Here is a 21,524-nt window from a genome sequence, read left to right as displayed (position 1 = left end):
TAAATTCAACTAAAATCTACTCTGCAATAAAAGGAACACATTGGTGACATAACAAACTACCCAGATGAATTTCAAAATCACTATACTGGAAATGAGAAGCCTGACACAAAAAGAGTACACAGGGTATGAGCCTATTTATATAAAATTCTAGAAAGTGTACGCTAATCTGGAATAAGTCAGATCAGTAGCATCTCAGGGGCAAGGGAAACACGTCTTGCAAAGAGGCTTGCGGAAACTTTTAGGGATGATGGAGATGTTTTGAATGCTTCTTGTGTTGGTGGATTCATGGGTACTTAAATCTATCACAACTCATGGAATCGAGGACTTAAAGTAGATGCAGTTTTGTACTTAAACTAGACTCAATTAACTTATTTTTTAAGAGTTAATTACATCATTATTTCAAAATAAAAAGCTTAAAAATTGAACAATAGGTATAATAACAGATTAGATGAGAACTTTTTCAAATGGTCTGATCAATGCCATGAGAAGAGTCAAGTTCCACTTCCTAGACAGTGGCAATTTGAAACATTGAAACTTGGTGTATCTTTCTTTGAAAAGCCTAGTAAGCCCTTTGGATTCTGGACTTTGTTTGAGAAGCAGCACCTCCTTCTAAGAAGTGCCTTGTTCACGGGGCTTCCATCTGAACAAACAAGCTGAAAGCACAGGATCCTAAGGAAAAGCAGAGTCATTAGGATGCCTGGTCATTTTTTGGTTTCCCCAGAAACAGACAAACAGTTTGCTGCCAGGAGCCCATGTTCTCACTTGGGCAGGAGCTCCTGGCAATGGTGTGTCTGGAGGGAGCATGAACCTCCTGAGCCCACACATCTGGCTGAACAAGGAGCTGCTGTTCTGCATCTTCTACAGGCAGCCACGGGTGACTCATCACCACAACCCCATCTCCCCTGCACACGCTGGAGCCTTCTGTTTTAAGTTCAGTGATGAGGACTCCTTAAATTACAGCACAGGCAGGGCTCAGCAGTTGGCCAGGCATCCCTGCACGTTCCCCTTTCCTGCAGAAGAGATGCTCACGTGAGTAAGCATTCGCCCCATGCACCTGGGGGGCTGAGCCCATCATCTGTGGTCCAGGCAGAACTGTCCCCATCTACCCCAATGCCCAAGGGAAAAAGGCTAGAAACAGTAGTAGCTTTGATGGAGGAATGTTCCTAAACTGTTTCAAGGCAGTTTTGATTGAGAACACCTTAAAAAAAAAAAGTTACTATTTCCCCTCTCAATATCACTTAACAGGATTAAGTGTGCAGACTCCTGGGTCTTTGCCTGGCCTCAAATGTTCAACCATAAAAGGAAGATAATAATAGTACCCACATCATGAGATTGTTGTAAACATTGAATAAAATAAAATATGTGAAGTGCTCAGAGAAATGCCTAATACACAGAGAGCACTCAAGACATGATCACTATTATTCAGATAAGAAAAACTCAGCACCTCATGATGAAAACAACTGAGAGAGAAAAAAATCAGAGTAATCTTGGGAAAAAGAATTGGGGGAAGGGACAGAAGGAGCAAAACAATCTCTGCAGCGGGGCCTGAGGTTTCTTCCAGCCCATGGAAAAGAGCCACATGAAGTGCCCAGGACCTAAAGGACGCATTGGCCTTGGCTTCTCAGGAATTATTTTTAAAAATCAACATTTTTAAGAAAATCAATTTTTAAGACTTAACAAATCAACCACCTTATCGGCGGGAGTTTCCTCCTTGAGAAATACAGTGAAGAGGGATTTTGTTTCGATTGCTTTGCCTGGTGTTTCCCCAAGCAGCAAGGAAAGGCTCTCACGCACAGCCGAGCAACCAGTAAAGAAAAGCAGTGACGTAGCTGATCAAACTCATCAAGGCTGACTCAGTGGTCTGATGGGAGAAACTGCTGGGCGACTTTTACATTGGGTGACCTTGTTACCACCTAAGAAATAGGAACTAGAGAAAAAAAATTGGAAGTCTATGAACTTTGCTTGAGCATAATACGGCTACAGGTAACACAAAGAGTCAAAAAATATTTCTGCACATGTGGCATGGGAAAAGAAGAACTTAGTACAAATATAGCAGACTGCAAGTTGACCCCAAGTCAAATATAAGTCAGCAGTGTTCAGTGAGCCCAGGATGTAAAAACAGGAGTCTGAGGTGCATGATTGGAAATTAATCCTTCCCAAATCCTCAGCACTGGCTGACAATAAAGTTAGGAATGTAATCCCAAAGAATGAGCCTGGTACTTCCCCAGGTCATGTGGTATAAACCAACAAGGACGTAGAGAGACACACTGGAAAGATTGTACTTTCCAGTTCTAAGGTGGAATTTTTTCCTCTCATCTTTTTGACCCAGTATCTATCCTTACAGAATTTGTAAACAAATGATAAAGAAATTTATATAAACCCAACCCATTAGGTACCTACCAGGCGATCCTGAATTTTATCTACAAGGGATGACTCATTCAACAGTAGAATGGGTTCATTGGGTGAATCCCCAGATATCAGACGAAGTTTGGTTTCATTGACTACAGGAGACAGTCCAATGGTGATAAATAATATTCCTGCAGTTCTGGCATCTTCAGAAATACTTCGAACATCTGGATTCTTTGGATGGTCGATGCCATCAGTCATCAGCAAAGCCACTTTCACGCCATCTTGACGCCCTTCTCTCTTAAGCAGGTGAGTGGCATTGGAGATGGCATAGTAAGAGAAAGTACCTTGCCCAATGAAATTCATAGACTTGACCCTCTGTTGAAAAGTCTGTAGATCCTTCCAAGAAGAAAAAGGTGGATCAATTTGGACAGAGCTGCTGAACTGAAGGGCTGCCAGTTTGATGTCATATTTCAAGGAGCCAGCTGGGGTCAACTGGAAAACCCTGTCACTCAAACTGTCCACAAAATCCTTCTGTTTGTCAAAGAGAAAGAGTTTAGAACTTTCAGAGCTGTCCACGATGAAGACAACATCTATGAAGCAAGTAGAGTCTGAAATGGGACAAATAGGTTAGGCAAAATTCTTAACCCTACTCGTGCAACAAGTTTGCATAAGAAAAGCCCTGGGGTAGGGTGTTGTGTGTTGCTTGCTTCTGAGAGGAGAGGGAAGTGAAAAAGAGAGAGCCCTTTGGAGATAGGGCTTACTTTGTGAAAACCCAGATCTCTTTTCAAGTCTATAAATTCTTTTCCTTTTTTAAAATCAAGCAAATGAAAAGCAAACAAAGAAACAAAATACCATGTACTCTGAGCATCTTCCCAAGGTAAAACCTGCTTAAAGTAAGAGGAAAAGAAAGTGCATTGTAGCTGAAAAATTCAACAAACTCTGGGCAAAGTTGTCTAGAAGTATATAATACTCTGCCTGCTTCTCAGGTTGTGTGTCATAATGGCGAGGTCCATCTTGTTTCGGAGACTTTTTTTTTTTTTTTTTAACTGTTTTGAAATCAAGGGAGAAATGACTGTACACATCCCATTGTAGCAATGGTAAGGGAGAGAGAAACCTAACAGAACTAAAGTCTGAATCCCAGCTCTGTAGTTTACAGGTTAATTTGCCCATGACCTTGAGTGTGCCACTTAACCTCTCTGGGCCTCAGTTTCTTTATCTTTGAAAGTGCCAATGTCTGTCATGCCTATTTTACAAGGCTACTATGAGGCTCAGATGAGATAATAAATGTACAAGTTCTCTAAAAACTCTGATGTTTTCATAAGTTAACTCTATTATAAGTATGTAAGGTATATTATTATCATAATATATCAAAAAAGAATATCACATATATACATAAATAAGTGGTTTGCTGCTCACATTAAATGCTATTTGGAAAAATTCATATTAGTGTTTTTAAAGGCTAAAACGAATAAAGACAAAACAAAACTTTTTTTTTTTTACCCTGGAGATGACTTTTCTTTGCAAGTAAATTGGACTTTGATCCTTTCTTTCTTTGTCCATATATTGTTTGACTCATAAAAGCTGGCAAGAGCAGGAGATAAAAGACAGAATGTCTGTTCCACATTATGGTAGATGGTGAAAAATCATCCGCCTTGTAGTAAGTGCCTTTAATAGAAAAATCAGTTATAATATTTTAATAAATTAGACAGTTTGCTATTTTTAATTTCAAGCCAGCAGGATTGAAAACTGGCATGTGACAAGACAAAGGTGTTTTCATTCATATTTATTTTTTAAAAATCCACATTGAGATTCTTAAAGTTTCTAATCCAGATAAATCATGGCAACACAACCAACCATTTATTAATGACTATTTCCTTATATTCAGAGAATCACATCAAGGTAATCTGAATTTCCCATTATGGGGATCAGGAGGGGGGGGAGCTATTTTAGAATATTTCAGTCCCACTCTATCTGGTAACTGTGGTTCCACATTCTCCAAGGTGATATCAGATTGCTGCAAGATTGTTTCATTAGTTTTCATTGTAACTAATTCCTGACCATACCAATATCTTTACAGCATTGTAGAGAACCGCCACCATTTCGGTCTTAATATTATATGCACAATTTCAAAGAGTTCAGAGTCAAGTCAAAAAGTAAATGGCTCTTCTGTTTCCATAGAACCCCATTTTCTACTTTTACTTCAGAAACTTCATCTCCACCAGAGTTCCAAGTTGTATTATGGCTGCATATCCAATGAACTGAAAGAGTATGAGAGCAAAAAATAATAGATTTGTTAAGCAACACTGGTCTTCCAGTGTTAGCTGGAAGAACTACTAGGCAGAAATGGACTTGAGATCAGGAAGCAATCCCTTCTGAACATCCCCGTAAAACTCTTTTTCTGGGTAGATTAACAAGTTAAAATCTAATCCTGTATTTAAGTCTTCATAGTGATGAAGCAAGCTTCATCACTCAGTATGCCCAGCTATGTACCAATGACTTTTAAATCCACAGACTTCCCTGGCAAGAGAAGACTCGTGTGTAGCTAGCTCAGTATACCCAAGAATGGAAACAAGAAAGCTTATTTTGAACCAATGTTCTGCATAGTTTGGAAATAACTTGCCTACTTTAAGTATACTGACTTCAGAAGTTCTGGAAAAGGAATCAAACTTTACTTCTTTGGCACCTTGCCTTCAAGGAATGATAACTGGGAAATCGTGAACATGATTTTTCCAGGCTCTGAACAGCGGATGGAAATACATGCAAAGGCAGTGAGGAATGAGATGGGTGACTAATTTCTTTCATATATGCCAGATGGAGAAACCCCAATGAGAGGCAAAGGTGTTGAGTTGGGGATGGACCAATGGATGGCTCCATGCCATAGTCTAGCAGGAAGTTTATTAAGCTGACTTTGTATCCATGTATCAGTATGGCCAAACCTGTTTCCAGGCAAGGGCATCAGGTGCAAGTAACCAAATGTCAACTGCTGTTCGGACCAGGTATGCTAAGATGTGAACACAGCTGGGTATCGAAAAAAAGAAGAAGTGTGTGCTGAGGAAATAGAACACAAAAAGGACACCGCTCTCCAAGTAGTCCATTGCTAATCAGGGGAAGACTACGGAAGGATGTCCAAGTTTAATGCTGAGGATTAGTGTAAGGATAAGGCCATGTGGCAACACAGAGTTGCCACTGCATTTTCAGAGGGGAAAGGAGTAACATCATGTCCCTAGTATTACCTATGACGCCTCTCTTTTGTTGATCTCGTACCATAAGGAACTTCTCAGACGTTCTGGAAATGAGAGACTGAGAATTTAATTTCATTGAGAACAAGAGCGATTTTACAAGCTACATGATCTAGACAACTCTTGAAAAAAACCTAAAGAAGGGGATTTCCATGCAGGAATCTGAGACAAAAACCACTTTTTTTTCTCATTTGCAAGCCTCATTTTGGACTTTGGAAATGCTGGCTTTAAATAAAGATATCACTCCCAAAACTAAGCACTTGCTCATGCAGCTTGTCAGCATATAATTACGAATTCATACCTGAAGCCTTGCATATACAATGTTCCCTAACACAACTGATTCATTAGCAGTAATCACAGTATCTTATATTTTATTACTATTTGTTCTGACTTTTTTTTTTTATCCAGTTCTCCCAAACCAAAGTCATGCTATTCCTTTCTGTTTTCCAATATTACACGGTTCTCTTCATGAAATTTCTCTCTTCTTTATTATTTTGGTCTATTAAGAGCCCACTTATTTCTAATGACTTTTGCCATATTTTATTTTGCCTCAGGTTTTAATAATTCTCACCTTTCTCTCATTTAAATATCACATATAAGCAAAATAGGTTTCAGGGAGAAAATACCATTAGTTAAATAAAAGAAATATAAACCTCTATAGTTATTATAAGTTACATTTTATAAATGCAGAAACAGTGATTATCTTTAACCAAATGCCAAAGTTTTAGCTTTTTCCCCTAAAACTTATCTTGAGCAAATATCAGGATCAATAAATGCAAGAAAATTTATATTTAATGATTTTTTCAAAAATTAAATTATCTTTCAGCAGAATTCAGTAATTTTATTCAGTGTTTGCCTGTTTGCCTCTCATTTGTTTCTCCATGAAGATAAAATGACCGAATAAAGACTTTTTTCAAATTGCTAAACTTAGCATACTGTAAAGAATTCTGCAACTAATACCGAATTATAAAAACTTGTTCCAAGTTAAGAAAAAGATGTCCCCAAAGATAGGAACATCACTGTAATGCTATGTAGTAGCTGTAAATTAAAAATCAATTTTGAGATAACTGCAAATTTAAAATTTTTACATTTTAAAAGTTATTCATATTTTCCTAACAAGGCATTTTAAAGTAATAGCAGAGGATAAAAAGTTTTGATAAGCTTTCTTCGCACAATAAGTATGTAAATCATTTAGTCTTCCCGTAATTCCTAGAAGTTCTATCTGATTTCAAGTGATTAAAACAAAACAGTTATGTCTTACCTTATCAAGTTTGTCAAACAGGAATTTAAAGACTGGTTAAGCAAATGCCAACAGCAAGGACCATTGTTGGGGATGGAGTTGGCTATTAGATACTGTTCTGTTGTTCTTTGGGAAATAAAAATTGTCTTTGCTTTTGGATCTTTTGTAATCTTTTACTCATGTTTTTTAGACTAAGTTAAAGCAAGAGTGGTCAGGCATTTGGCCAGGGTGCAAGATCTGGGTGGGATCAGTAAGTAATTTAAAGGAACAGCGTCCTTTCATAACAAGTCTGTGTTTTCCAGGCAGTTGTAAAAATAACTTGAGCAGATTTTCTACATTTTAGGCACTTATGGACAGCCTGCTTTTGTTTCTCATGCTATGTCCTCTTTCTATTCCTTTGCCTGGGCTTTGCTCTATAAGCCGTTGGTTCTAAACAGCTCTCTGAAAGAGGATAAATCATACCAGACTCAGATGCAAACCTGGTTTTTCAAGAGAGGCAATGAGTTGATAATTATTGAAGCTGAGTGATGAGAATATAAAAGTTCATGATTCTTGTCTCTCTACATCTGTGATTTTTGAAATTTTTCATAATAAAATGTATAGAGTATATCGTGGAAAAGTGATCTGAATTTAATTCTGGTTCTGTCTCTACCATGGGGACCTCAGTTTCCCACTTACGAAATGCGGGAGTGAATTTCATTATTGATCAAGATCCTTTCAAATTGTAATGTGAGAGGTGGGTTTACAGTGGTCAACTTTCTGAGGTCTCTGTCCAGGAAAGCAATCACTATAGTGGTTCCATTCTCTTTTTCCCTCTTTTGTACCTTGGGGTAACAGCCCATAATAAGTCAGTGTTTCTCGGTGCAAAATGTCCTGCTTAGAAGCCACTCGACTCCTATACAACTAACAGCAGGCTTCTCCCTCCACAGACTGCCTCAGAGATGGAGAACAGCAAGGTGATCACAGAAAGCAATATAAACGTTCATGTTATAATTACTTAGAATCAGCTTTCTTAGGAAGACTTTTAACATTTATAGATCTGCGTACTGTAGCAATAAAAGTTTCATGAGCTCTTTACCAGGTGTGAGGCACTGTGCTTCACACACATTGTGGGATTTAATCCTCTGAAAGCAAACCACCTACTTACGGCAAGTGCTGCGAGAATTCATGTTTTGCAGATGAGGACGTTGAGGCGGAGAGGAGTTCAGTAACTTGCCCACTGTCACACTGATGCTAGAGAACACCAGAAAGGAATCTCAACTCATGTCTATCTGATCCCCAAGGCTCACCCGTAACAACTGTATTATTAAACTAAGCATCCTTGTGAGTGTGAATGTTTCCATTGTCTCCTCACCACATAGCAGTTTTTGAGGCACCGAGTTTGTGGGGCTTTGGTAATAGAAAAAAGAAACAGTGGGTATATCACAGAAGTTACAATGTCATTTCCCGGAAAGCAACCACATACATACCTTAAATAGCTTGTGGATGTTAGCCACTCCTTTCACTTTTGTGAGGTGAGAATCGTGGCAAGGAAGTGGCAATTTTTCAGAAGGTCAACTCTTTTTCCTGGGGTGGATTAACAACCTGCAGAACAATCATACCTCTAAGAAGCAAACAGTTGATACCTGGGAGCAAAAAACAATCTCAAGCCCTCTTGCTTTGGAACTGTTTTGATTGAAATAGAGGAGGGGTCAGAATCCTGCCTACTCACTCATGTCCCCCTGTCCTCAAACTCAGATTGGGCAGCCCAAGTCTGAGGTTTGCCACCTCTCACTCCCAGATGTGGTGATCAGCACTAAGTTGATCGGTAGGTGACTCAAGAAAACCTTGTGTTCTGTCAGTTCAAAGCGCAGTTAGGATTCACGCAGAGAAACAGTGCACCATGGCTGAAGACTGCAATCCGAATCCTAATGAGTGGTCTTGATTTGGTACACACACAGACCACATAAAAGAGCACAGATAACAATGACTAGAAAAAGGCAACTCAGGGTCCGTGCCTTTCTGACAGTTGTTCTGTAACAAAGAGTAACATGCTGTTTTTGCTATTACTACTGTGGATGGCCTGGAGTAAGTACTCAATAAATACTTGTTGATCATTAAAAGTAATTTTCTTAGTGTTCATCAATCACTTGAGAACCCTGATACACTACATTGCTCTCCTTCAAAGCACTGCTAGACAGGAAATCTTTTCTCAACTTTTTCAAAAAATTTTAATACTCTGCCATACAGAAACTATGTTGGCTTTATTTGTTTCGGTACCAGTGCCAAGAGCTCTAATTCAGTAGTGATGGTATTTTGAGGTCCTAGGATCAGCTAAAAGGGATCAAAGTCTGGGATGACTTGAATACATTGGAAGGTGTTATCTGGTGAAGTCATAGAAACACAAAAAGGGCTAGTAACAGTCCATAGGGAACAAACTTATGGTTACCAGGAGATAAAGGGGGTGGGAAGTGATAAATTGGGAATTCGAAAATTGCACCTCTTGGGGAGTGATAGAAATGCTAGCTATCTTGATTGTGGTAGTGGTTTCATTAGTGTATGCATCTATCAAAATTCATCAAATTGTACATTTGAAATACGTGTAGTTTACTGGACAAGAATCATACCACAATAAAGGTGTCGAAATTTTTTTTAAAAATTAAAGGGCTCGTAACGTATCAGCACAAATTTGTACCATAGTTACACATCTGAACTAAGACCAAGGTGTAGTTTAATGTTTCACAGTCTTCTCCTAATTTCACCCACCTCCCACACTGCTGACCCAGAGTAGAAAAGAACATTTTCAACTGAGAAGAGAGAAGCCAATGAGCCAATGACCTTTTTACCCAATTTGGAGAACTTTGCCTTTACAGGTCCCCTTATATTTTTTTCAATATAAAATGTTGATACAGTAGAATTTCTAACACTTGCCCCAAAGTTCTGAAATTTCTGTGATTCATTATCCTTCCTGGCTCCAAAAGTATGACTTAGACATGCTCTCACATCATTCACAGTAAATTAGAGAAACATCAAAATGGTATTGGTCCTATTTATCATCTAAAGGAAGGATTAAAAGCATTCAAAGACAAGGAAGTGAAAGTTATCCTCTGTAATGAAACGTAGGAAACGCGGCATTCCGTAAGTCTGGAGCAGTGTGACTCAGGCACCTCACCCCTCACCAAATTCTGATGACGTTGGCTTCCACGTTCCCGCTACGCAATTATTTTTTGTTTTGTTTAATCCTTAATATATCTTGCTTTATTTGTCACTTGGCCCCCAATTTGAATAATTGAGTCACGTATGCAAAACATAGTGCCCAGGACCACAATGACAGTGTGAATTTCCATTGTATCAAACTTATGACTATCAAAATCTTTCTCTTAAATTTTTCCTCAATGTAGCTATTTCCTCCTTCTGTGTTTATTTTTTGCTGAGAGTGGATTATTTTATGACAAAAAGTCAGAATGCTCCTGAAAATTTTTACAGCTTTCCTTTCTAAGAAATCTTGCCCTATCGTAAGTTGGAAGGTCCAATTTTCTTTAAATTATTTTCCTCAGCCAGTGGATAGAGAAGTCTTAACATTTTCATGCAGAACCCACCAAAGAAGGAAACAGAGGGTCCATTTATTAAGCTTTGACCAAACTCTGCCTTTAATGGGGAAAACACTTTCTATTTTTCATTTAGTTTATTTTACTTTTGGGTATTAGAAACTGTCATATTATTTCTTTGTACCATCCAGGTTTGTGCCAGAGCAGGAGAACAAAGAGGCTGTTTTATGACCAATAATTTCTGTTTGAAAAATATGGATTTTTCTTTAGTAGTAAATGACTCAGGACAAATTATCATGGGCTAAATTCTAACACATAGTGAGTCTCATCTCTTACTTTGTAAATCTTAATGCCTGGGCCTTCAAAGGGAGTGAACACCATTTCTTAGAGCCTTGAGTTGAACAACTTTCTCCTCTAAGTTTGGGCAAGTTTGCAAGAGTAGCTGGGGATTGTTACACTGATTTAAGTAACCTGTGGTTTATGCTATTGACACTTGATCAAAATATATCCAGTCATATAGGTGGATATCATTATTTGCATGAATAACAAGCTGCAGAAACTCAACACCCATTTGAGTTTCCTGGTCAATCTATTTGGGATTTAATAAGAATATTCCACAAAGAAAGCTTTAAAAATAACTATCAAATTCCTGGAACTAAATTGTTTTAAGAACATTACATAACTTATATCCGACATTCTGTCTATCCATTACTCCTCGGGTTCACACAACGTTGCCCCCGTTGGGGTAACAGAGTCATCATTTTCTGAGTTACATCTAAATTAGTTAGCTTCTCCTATACACTTGTTTGTTCTTCTTCTGTCCTTTTAAATTCTGTAGTAAGGGTAAATTACTCATGGACAAAGTTTATAGTGAAAGGGACTTGAGCTGAATGAATATTTTATTATTTTGGATATGAAAAACCTTTTAATAATATACAACTCTATACAAATATAAGGTACATAATATAATTATTCATTGTTTATATACATTACTATCGATTCTGAAATTACACATGTATAATTTTATTTAATGTAATTAAATTTTACTTAAATATATATATTCTGTTATGCTAATTAACAAAATTCAAAAATGCCCAATACCCAGAAATTAGGACTGACCATGGGTCTTGAGGGACTACTGTTTGAAAAAAGGTATTTGGGCACCACCTTGTGGGGCTTTGTAGGAAGACACCATGAGAGAGCTTGTCTACTATCTTTAACAGATTAAAATTCTTGATTCCCTGTGATGCTGAACAGGTAGAATGGAAGTTGCTTGCTACTAATTTTCTGGGTAGGAGAATAAGGAGATGAATCAAAGAGGTGGAAAAATTACTTTTATTTATGAATCAGGAAACTAACATTTGATGAAATCGCAAACACATCCATTTAACAGACATTAACTTCATTTCTACTATATGTAAGGCATTGGGTAGAAAACAAGTAAGACCCAGTCACTTCAGCCTAGTGGAAAAGATAGGTAAGTAAAAGTCAAATTTTACCAAAAAACATTTTTAAATAATCAAATATCAAACTCTAGCTAATAATATCATGAGGAAGTGTTTGGGAGCAAAATGTACTAGTGTCTGCAACTTACTTAGAAATTCACTATAAAAAAGAAGATGGATAGAAGGATGGGTAGATGGATAAATATTATGAAATAAAAATATGTCAATTATAGTTCAAATGTTAATTATGGACTCTAGATGGTGGGTAATGTGTTTGCTATACAATTCTGTCAACTTTCGTGTATGTTTGAAAGTTTTTATAACAAAATATGAGACCAAAAAAAAAGACAATGGCAATTCTGTATGATAATATCTATAAAAGAGACCTGCAAAGAGGGCATCCAGCCCAGACTGTGACAGAGTTTGGAAGTACCGGGAGCAGAGGAGAAGTAGGCCCTGTCTTCTGTGCCGTGTTAAAGGGTTTCGACTATCTTGAAAAGCAGTGAGGAAGCAGTGAACAATGTTAAGCAGGGGAATGACATGATTACATTTGCATTTTAGGAAAATCCTTCTGGTGACTGCATGAGGAGTTAATTTTTCAGGGAAGCAAGCCTGGAGACCTAGAGACCTATTAGGAGACTCAGTAAAGTACTAATAATGAGAGATAAGTCTCTCAAGTACTGGAAGTGGGAACGGAAAGAGGTAAACAATTCCAAGAAATATTTAGAAAGCAGAATCAAAGAGCTTAGTGCCTAGTAGTCCTCGGAAAGGGAAGGAAACAAAGGAGAAAGACACTACTCAGTAGTTTGTTGAAAAGTACTTAACAATTAGCTCTCTGAAAAAAAACTTTCTGTATATGTATGTACATAAGTTTATTATAAATGCTACTGATATGAAGGGTATGTATTTACAAATACTGTAATAACAAAATACACAATACTTTCTACTCTGAATTCCACATAAAAAATTGATTCTGAAAGAATGCTTTCATTGGTTTTTGCCAAATTCTTGTACCCTTGGCCAACCTATGTTTGCAACTGATCAATGACTGTAGTTCCAATAGGATGTTGATTAACATTTCTACTTTCCTTAACAAGTACACCCCTGCTTTCATATTTCTATGATACCTCTCCTAGTGTACAACCTTTGATATCTTTTTTATCCCCTTATTCACTCATCTCCACAGGAGGAATATTTAGATTTATACTGAATGGTGGGGGTAATAGTCTAACATCCATTGGTCCATTTCCTGAATGGGTAGAGTTAATGTGTTCAAAGTCTTGTGCATGTGTGACTTCATCTTCTCCATACTTACTATTAGAGACCCAAGGATGGGAGGTAGTAAGTGACACCCCTTGCAGTTGGAAGACTGAGTGGTGAGAAAGCCCAAAGTCTAGACATGGGAGCAAGTACCAGGAAACTTAACTGGGGTTGCAGGTCCAAGCTACATTCAGCTTCACTGGTAGTAATGCTGATATTCTGATCCCTGTGTCTCTGGCTATTGTATATATTTCTCAACTAATTCCAAATCCAGAGGAAGTATGTTGTGAATAATTATCACCCTTAACTCTTATCTCCCTCTGTATTTATATGGGCATAGTTAAAAGTGACTACGTTTTATTTTATCATTTATATACTCTCTACTCCCCAACCTCTACCTTGTAAAATTAATGCAAAGGAAAAACATCAGGTTAAAAAGAATAATTTTCAGAAACTAAAGTTTTAAAGAAGTACTAGGAAGACCAATGTTAATTTCAATCACAAGAAAAATGGAGTCAGTGCATTCATTAGAATGAATAATCTTATCCAAGTCTATTTACCATAAATGGATGTTGCATTTTGTCAAATGCTTTTCCTACATCTATTGAGATAATCATATGCTTTTATCCTTCATTTTGTTTATGTGGTGTATCACATAGATTTGCGGATGTGAAACCATCTTTGCAGCTCTGCAATGAATCCTACTTTGTGGTATACAATCCTTTTAATATATTGTTGAATTCCAGTTTGCTAATATTTTGTTGAGGATTTTTACATCTATGTTCATAAGGGACATTGGCCTGTGATTTTTTTTTTTCTTGTGGTGTCTTTGTTTTCGGTTTTGGTATCAGACAAATCTGGTATCTGGTATTAGGATAATGCTGGCCTCATAAAATAAGTTTGGAAGTTTCTCTCTTTTATTTTTTAGATCCAGTTCTATTTAATAGTCAGGGTAGGGCTTACTTTGCATCCAATAATGTCAAGGCAGCTGCTAATACATCAGCAGCCTTCATCGGCTATTAAATGTGAGTTTTATTTCCCATACATGTATATTAAAATTAGAGAAAAGAAAAACTCTTAGGCAATAACACGTGTACTTAACAAACAATTTGCAGGCAACATAAGAAATTATTTCTCTGTAAAGAGAAAATGATTTAGATCTTCAATCAGGGATGTAGAATCTACATGAATTGGGAGACAAAAGTCTTGATAGAATAAAATAGTAGAATAGGATAAGAAAAAAATCTTAAACTTGCCCACAGAAGATAATTGAGTGCCTTCCCATTTAAAGCAGTCTCTTCCAGTTAAATTCAGTCTTTGGAGCTATTCAATTTTACCCAATAAACATAGTTTTGGCATACTTATAAAAAAAAAGCAAATATGACAGATATGTATTTTCTTGGCTGACATGTTAAAAAAAACAAAAATTGGAATTTTAACTTTTAAAGCATTAAATAAACAATTACATGAATGCTTCCCCTCCCCTCCAAATTAATTCTTTCTGGAGACCAGGTTATTTTTAAACCCAACATATAAATGTGCATCATTACAGTATAACATTTTTATTAGTCTGAGCTTTTGCTTAATTTATACACCATGCATGGGTGCTTCTCATGGTATACAATATCATTTCCTTCACAGCACCATACATGTAACATAAAGTATCATCCCTCCTATTAGAGAAGTGTCCCTTCCTCAAGACTCTTGCTGCCTGATGACAGTGGAATAACCAAGATGCAAACGGCCCTCCTGGAGGTGTTTTAATGCACAACCTGCAGAACCATAGGTCTTGGTCCCATGTAACGTCACACCCTTTGTGCAATTCATATTTTAGTGTAGCATTGCAAAAGTTTTTGTGTATTTATTATATTTTGCAACTTGTATTAATTTATTAAAGACTTGACATTTTAGTTGCATAAAATGGTTTGCCTATTCTGATTACAGTGGAATGCAACCAATCCATTGAAAGAGCAGGACTCCATAGGAGCCATCATAAAACAACAATGATATTCCAGTGAAAAAGGGAACAAAGCCATGTTAAAGGAAATTGCTATGTAAAAGTAATTGGGAACAATTCAGTAGGGCTGGAGCTAGTATGGGTTAAAGGATCCAGGTGGAAAGACATGTTGGGCCCAAATGGGGATAACCTCATGTTGATAACTTTCTTTAATAGCCTAGAAGCTTTTGTGTATGTTGATTACATAGAGAGGAATATTCACTATTATTAATTTAATAATTTAAAAATAACATATACCTCATTTATATAAATAATTCATGAACATATATTAATTTAATAAATTAGATTTCTCCAAACTTGGAAACGTTGTTGCAAACTGAATCCCTCTTTTCAAATTTAAAGCAGCAGATTCTTTTACATGTTTATTAAAAGACAAAATACATCCAACATTGCAATGATTATAAAACTGACTGGTACAAAATTTACCAAAGGGCTAAAACTTAGGAAGTAAATCTGTCTTTTTCATTATTTCTGTCCTGATTCTTATTCTGATTCTCTTTATGCTTCTGATTTCTTACCTTTGCCATTTCTTTCTGGGGTTACAACTATACTTAACTAAGAAAGTCAGGCATAACTTTTCAAATAATCTGCTGATAGTCCAAGATCTTGAACATGAGAATTAAGTCCATTACCCATTTGAAGATTTTATAGTTACACATTGTGCATTACATCAGAAACAGTCCAAATTATTAACCCAGGCCAATCAGTTATGCTTTGATATTACTGTAACCTGGTCTCTTCCTCAAAATGACATTGGTTCCAAACTCATTATCTTCATAGTTAGACATTTGTCTAACTTCCAGTGTTGGTTCTGGAAATCTTTTTCTCATTTCACTCCCAAGAGAAGCCTATTTTACAACTTTGGGCTTCCTTAGGTTTAGGTAATTCTAGAATTAATCTGATGCACTGAAAATACAAACTTTTTTTCTCATCAACCATGAAGACTTATAATACTGACATCTTAACTCCAGGCTGAGGAGTTTGGATGTTGGTCTGGAGGAAACATGAACCAAGGAAGGGTTCTAAACAAGAGAGTCGCTTCAGATGTGCTTCAGGAAGATCAATGGATTCGAGTAAAAAGCATAGGAACAGGGGAACCAGAGGCCAGTTGGGAGACAGCTGTCTGGGTGAGCAGTAATTAAGACCTAAACTAGGGCAATGGCAGTAGGAGCAGAGAAATGAGCAGAATTTAGCCAGCTCATCTGTTTTAAAAGCTGAAATGTGATTTACTCAGATCCTGTCCAATAAGGGGAAGAGACAAAGCAGCAAGACGGCTCTGGTTTCACTGGGATTTGTTAGTAATTTTGATGGCTGCTGTTTTAGTGCTTCAGTGCTCATCAGGAGGGGTAAGCCCGGTTTGTGAGTCCATTTGGGCTGCTGTAACAGAGTACGCTTAGACTGGGTGGCTTATCAACAACAGAAATTTCTCAGAGTTCTGGAGGCGGGAAATCTGAGATGAGGTGTCAGCATGGTCCGGTTCTGGTGAAGGCCCTCCTCTGGGTTTCAGAGTGCCGACTTCTCATCCTGTCATCAGGTGGCAGGAAGGGATTTGAGAGAGCTCTCCGGGGTCCCGTTCATAAGAGCCCTACTCCCATTCATGAGGGCTCCACCCTCACGACCTAATTACTTCCCAGAGGTCCCACTTTCTAATATCATCACTTTGGGGGTTAGGATTTCAATGTATCAATTGTTGGGGGGAGACAAACATTCAGTCCATAACACCAAGTTACCCACAAATGAAACAGAGACCCTGTGAAGAGGCAACCAGCAAAGCAGCAAATGGTAGCATCACCCATGTTGCAGTTAGCATCCTATAACTACCCCAGTAAATAAAGCACTTAGCATGCTGCTTGAACCTTATTATTTCTGACTTAACTCTACGGGTATAGAGTTATGAAGTGTCTGTCTATCATTTTGGAATTTAGCATCCTAATCCCTCCAATAATACCTTCTAAAATAATACTCATTGGTCTTTTTCTTATTAAAGAAGTTTTACAATTTTATTTCAGAAAACAGGAAAGTGCAATAGAGAAAATGTTGTTCACTTTTAAACCTACCACACAGAGAAATCAACTGTTAATATGTTGGCCCAATTCCCTCTAGTCTTTAAAAAAAACAAGGTTAGGATCATGATGTTTATTCCATCCAGTCCTATTTTATTCCTACAACAATAAACCATGAGTTTTTCCTCTATCTTTAAAATTCTTTTTTTCTAAAACAGGGGTTAGCAAACTAATCTAACCTGCCACCTTTTTCTGTAAATAAAATTTTGCTGGAACACAGCCATGCCCCTTTGTTTATGTACTGTCTGTGGCTGCCTTTGCAACACAACAGCAGAACTGCAGAGTCAGGATAGAGGCAGGTTAGCCTGCAAAACTGAAAATACCTGCTATCTGGTCTTTTACAAAAAAGTTTACCCACCTGTGTTTTAAACGATTATTTTAATGGAGCATAGAATTCGATCAGTGTTTGCTTTATTTGATGGTGCATAGGCCAGTAGTTAGAAGAACAATGCTAGAGCCAGACTATCTGGGTTCACATCCTAGGTCCACTACTTAAGAGATATCTTAGGCAATTTATTTAATCTCCCTGTGCCTCAGTTTTCTCATCTGTAAAGTGGTAAAAATTATCAGGATCAGCCTTATAAAATTGTGATGAAGATGTGGTAGATTCCATGATGCACCACACAGATGTGCCCCTTCAGTAATGAGTTACTTATTCCTTCAGCTGCTGGGAGTGTTGCCAACAGCTGGCCCTCAGCTGTCAGCCTTCTCTGGGGACTTCCTTGCCAAGAAAACTGCCTCACTCAAAGTCACCCTTTTTTTAAGGGACAGCTTACATCCACACCAGTTGGGTAATATAAAGGCCTGAGTCCGTTGTCCCCACTCAAGACAACTCTAAAGGGCCAGTCCAGTTTCAGCATTTCCCACAGATTGCCTGAGGCCTTTGTTGGCTCAGCCTTTTCCTCCTCCCTTCCACAGGCACTGTTCTCCCTGGTAAGTGTCCTACATCCTATTGCCATCTTGGAATATGCTTTCCACAGCACCCAACCTGAGACAGAGTGTTAAATGAGCCTGTGTTGTAAAGTATCTGCACATAGTATATGCTATACAATTGTTTGTTATCAAACACATAAATAATCCACCAGGAGCAGGAGAATGGAAATACAAGTTCAAGGAGAGAAAAATAGATTAATATCAAATTTTTAACAATTGAGGAATAGATGATTCACTAAATTTTTAAATGAATGATAGTAAGAAACTCTCAGCAAGGTATTTAAATTTCATTGGATACATTTAAAGTCTGATGTAACAGTTTTTATTTGCAATATAAATATTTTAAACATTAAAAATCATACTCTTGGCAACTTCGTAAATTAATTGGGAGGATGTTAGATGGAACCACAGATACGTATGAATACATGCATTGTTTTACAAAATTGATTCTGGATTGTGCTAGAATACTTTCTGAAGACTACTATTTTAAGATATCCCAGATCTTCTCATCCTCAGCCTTTGTAGAAAGATTACCTAAGCCATGTCACATGTACACAGGGCCTTAATTTCCACTTGATGCCTAAGGAGTCGGAGTTGCTCTCAGGTACAGACTGACCTCGTGCATGTGAAAATAAAAGGGGATGGGATTAGCCAGTCACAGATTCCACAGGATATTCCACTGGTTGCTGAATTGCTGCTAAGCGCAGCAGTAAAAGAAGAAAAAAAGAAAAATACCTAGGAATAAATCTAACCAAGGAGGTGAAAGACTTATACATGGAAAACTATAAACCATTGATGAAGGAAATTAAAGAAGACCTTAAAAAATGGAAAGATATCTCATGCACCTGGATTGGAAGAATCAGTATTGTTAAAATGGTCACACTGCCCAAGGCAATCTACAGATTTAATGCAATCCCTATCAAATTACCCAGGACATATTTCACAGAGCTAGAACAAATCAAAATAAAATTTATATGGAACCGCAAAAGACCTAGAATTGCCAAAGCATTACTGAAGAAAAAGAAATAGGCTGGAGGAATAACTCTCCCAGACTTCAGGCAATACTATAGAGCTGCATTCATCAAGACAGCATAGTATTGGTACAAAAACAGACATATGGACCAATGGAACAGATAGCCCAGAAATGAACCCACAAACTTTTGGTCAACTCATCTTTGACAAAGGAGGCAAGAATATACAATGGAATAAAGACAGTCTCTTCAGCAAATGGTGTTGGGAAAACTGGAACAGCAGTATGTAAATCCATGAAGCTAGAACACTCCCTTACACTATACACAAAAATAAACTCAAAATGGATCAAAGACTTAAACATAAGACCATATACAATAAACCTCCTGGAAGAAAATATAGGCAAAACATTATCTGACATACATTTCAAAAATGTTCTCATAGGGAAGTCTACCCAAGCACTAGAAATAAAAGCAAGAATAAACAAATGGGACCTAATGAAACTTACAAGCTTCTGCACAGCAAAGGAAACCATAAGTAAAACAAAATGACAACCTACGGAATGGGAGAAAATTTTTGCAAAAGATGAAACAGACAAAGGCTAGATCTCCAGAATATATAAGGAGCTCATATGACTTAATAAGAAAAAAAACAAACAACCCAATCCAAAAATGGGCAGAAGAGCTAAACAAGCAATTCCCCAAGGAAGAAATACAAATAATCAACAGGCACATGAAAAAATGCTCAGTATCACTAATTATCAGAGAAATGCAAATCAAAACTACAATGAGGTATCACCTCATACGAGTCAGAATGGCCATCATTCAAAAGTCCACAAATGACAAATACTGGAGAGGCTGTGGAGAAAAGGGAACCCTCCTACACTGCTGGTGAGAATGCAGTTTGGTGCAGCCACTGTGAAAAACAGTATGGAGATTCCTCAAAAGACTAGGAATAGACTTACCATATGACCCAGGAATCCCACTCCTGGGCATATATCCAGAAGGAACCCTACTTCAAAAAGACACCTGCACCCCAATGTTCATAGCAGCACTGTTCACAATAGCCAAGACATGGAAGCAGCCTATATGTCCATCAACAGATGACTGGATAAAGAAGATGTGGTATATTTATACAATGGAATACTATTCAGCCATAAAAACTGACAACATAATGCCATTTGCAACAACATGGATGTCCCTGGAGAATGTCATTCTAAGTGAAGTAAGCCAGAAAGAGAAAGAAAAATACCATATGAGATCGCTTATATGTGGAATCTAAAAAAAAAAAAAAAAAAAAAAAAAAAAAGAACATAAATACAAAACAGAAACAGACCCACAGACATAGAATATAAACTTGTGGTTGCCAAGGGTGTGGGAAGGGGCAGACTGGGATCTCAAAATTTGTAGATACTGACAGGCATATGCAGAATACATAAACAAGATTATACTGTATAGCACAGGGAAATATATACAAGATCTTATGGTAGCTCACAGAGAAAAAAAATGTGACAGTGAATATATGTATGTTCATGTATAACTGAAAAATTGTGCTCTGCACTGGAATTTGACACAACATTGTAAAATGACTATAACTCAATAAAAAAATATTAAAATAAAAAAAGAAGAAAATTAACCATCTTCAACTGCCATCCTTTACTGGTTTAAAACCACAACAAAAACCCTATCCTGAATCACCACAACATAAACAAAGGAGGTTAAAAAGAAGAACCTCCTGTTAGGGGAACAGAAGTTTAAACAAACAAAACACTATGACCGAACTATAGCAACTGTGGCATCCATTACAAAATGCACGTTGGTAAAGACAACTAGCATAATCTCAGACCAGTGGTTAAGTTCCCTGATACAGTTTGATCTTCCTGCAAAAACAGTGCATTCTCCCACTGGGTAACTATTTTTGAATACATATTATGCAGCGGTCACTATTGGAAATTCAAAGTTCTGTACAAAACGTTCACTACGCACAGGGAAAGTACTGTCTGCCATTTTCCAGATAAAAAGAAGGGAGAAGGGGAAGTGGACAACAAGCAGCTTCTCTTTTAAGGGACATGATCCGGTGATACTCACAAGGAACACGGTTTAGTGGAGAAGTGGAATCAGTTTCCAAGTAGAATGGGAAAAATGTTACTTGTTCCTACAGGGACTTTAAGAGTGCAAAGAGCTGGCAGCAACATGAGAAGAATACACTTGCAAAAGCTTAGATGGAAAAGGAAGGAGAGAAAAAGATACTAACTGGTTGGAAGTGTAGAGCAGAGAAAGGTACTGTTTTAGGATTTACTTAACAAATTTTTATGGAGCATATGCTCTGTGCTATGCACTGTTTTAGGTCCTGGAGATTCAGCAGAGAATAAAGTAGACAGAGCCCCTGTCTACTAGTTAAGGAATAGGTTAAGCCACTATAACAAACAGGTCCAAACAAACAGTAATTTTTAAAAGAACAAATTTTATTTCCTCTCGTGTAA

The 21,524-nt window shown here is 37.4% G+C and overlaps 1 protein-coding gene and 1 long non-coding RNA gene across 3 annotated transcripts in view; one reads left to right on the top strand and one right to left on the bottom strand.

The window, feature by feature from the left end:
• COL28A1 (collagen type XXVIII alpha 1 chain) overlaps positions 1–3,973 on the bottom strand; it is a 152,347-nt gene extending 148,374 nt beyond the window's left edge. The window contains exons 1-2 of the mRNA XM_064487550.1: positions 3,850–3,973; positions 2,401–2,957 (exon numbers count right to left, since the gene is read on the bottom strand). Coding sequence (XP_064343620.1) covers positions 2,401–2,957; positions 3,850–3,973 — 681 coding nt within the window. The remainder of the gene's footprint in view (positions 1–2,400; positions 2,958–3,849) is intronic.
• The window catches only part of LOC135321694 (uncharacterized), a 205,728-nt gene that overhangs the window by 182,373 nt on the left and 1,831 nt on the right, over positions 1–21,524 (top strand). The gene's annotated exons all lie outside the window — the stretch shown is intronic.

The sequence above is a fragment of the Camelus dromedarius genome, chromosome 7 (assembly GCF_036321535.1).
Source record: "Camelus dromedarius isolate mCamDro1 chromosome 7, mCamDro1.pat, whole genome shotgun sequence".
In the NCBI taxonomy this organism is placed as follows: Eukaryota; Metazoa; Chordata; class Mammalia; order Artiodactyla; family Camelidae; genus Camelus; species Camelus dromedarius.
This window is presented reverse-complemented; position numbering and strand designations above follow the sequence as displayed.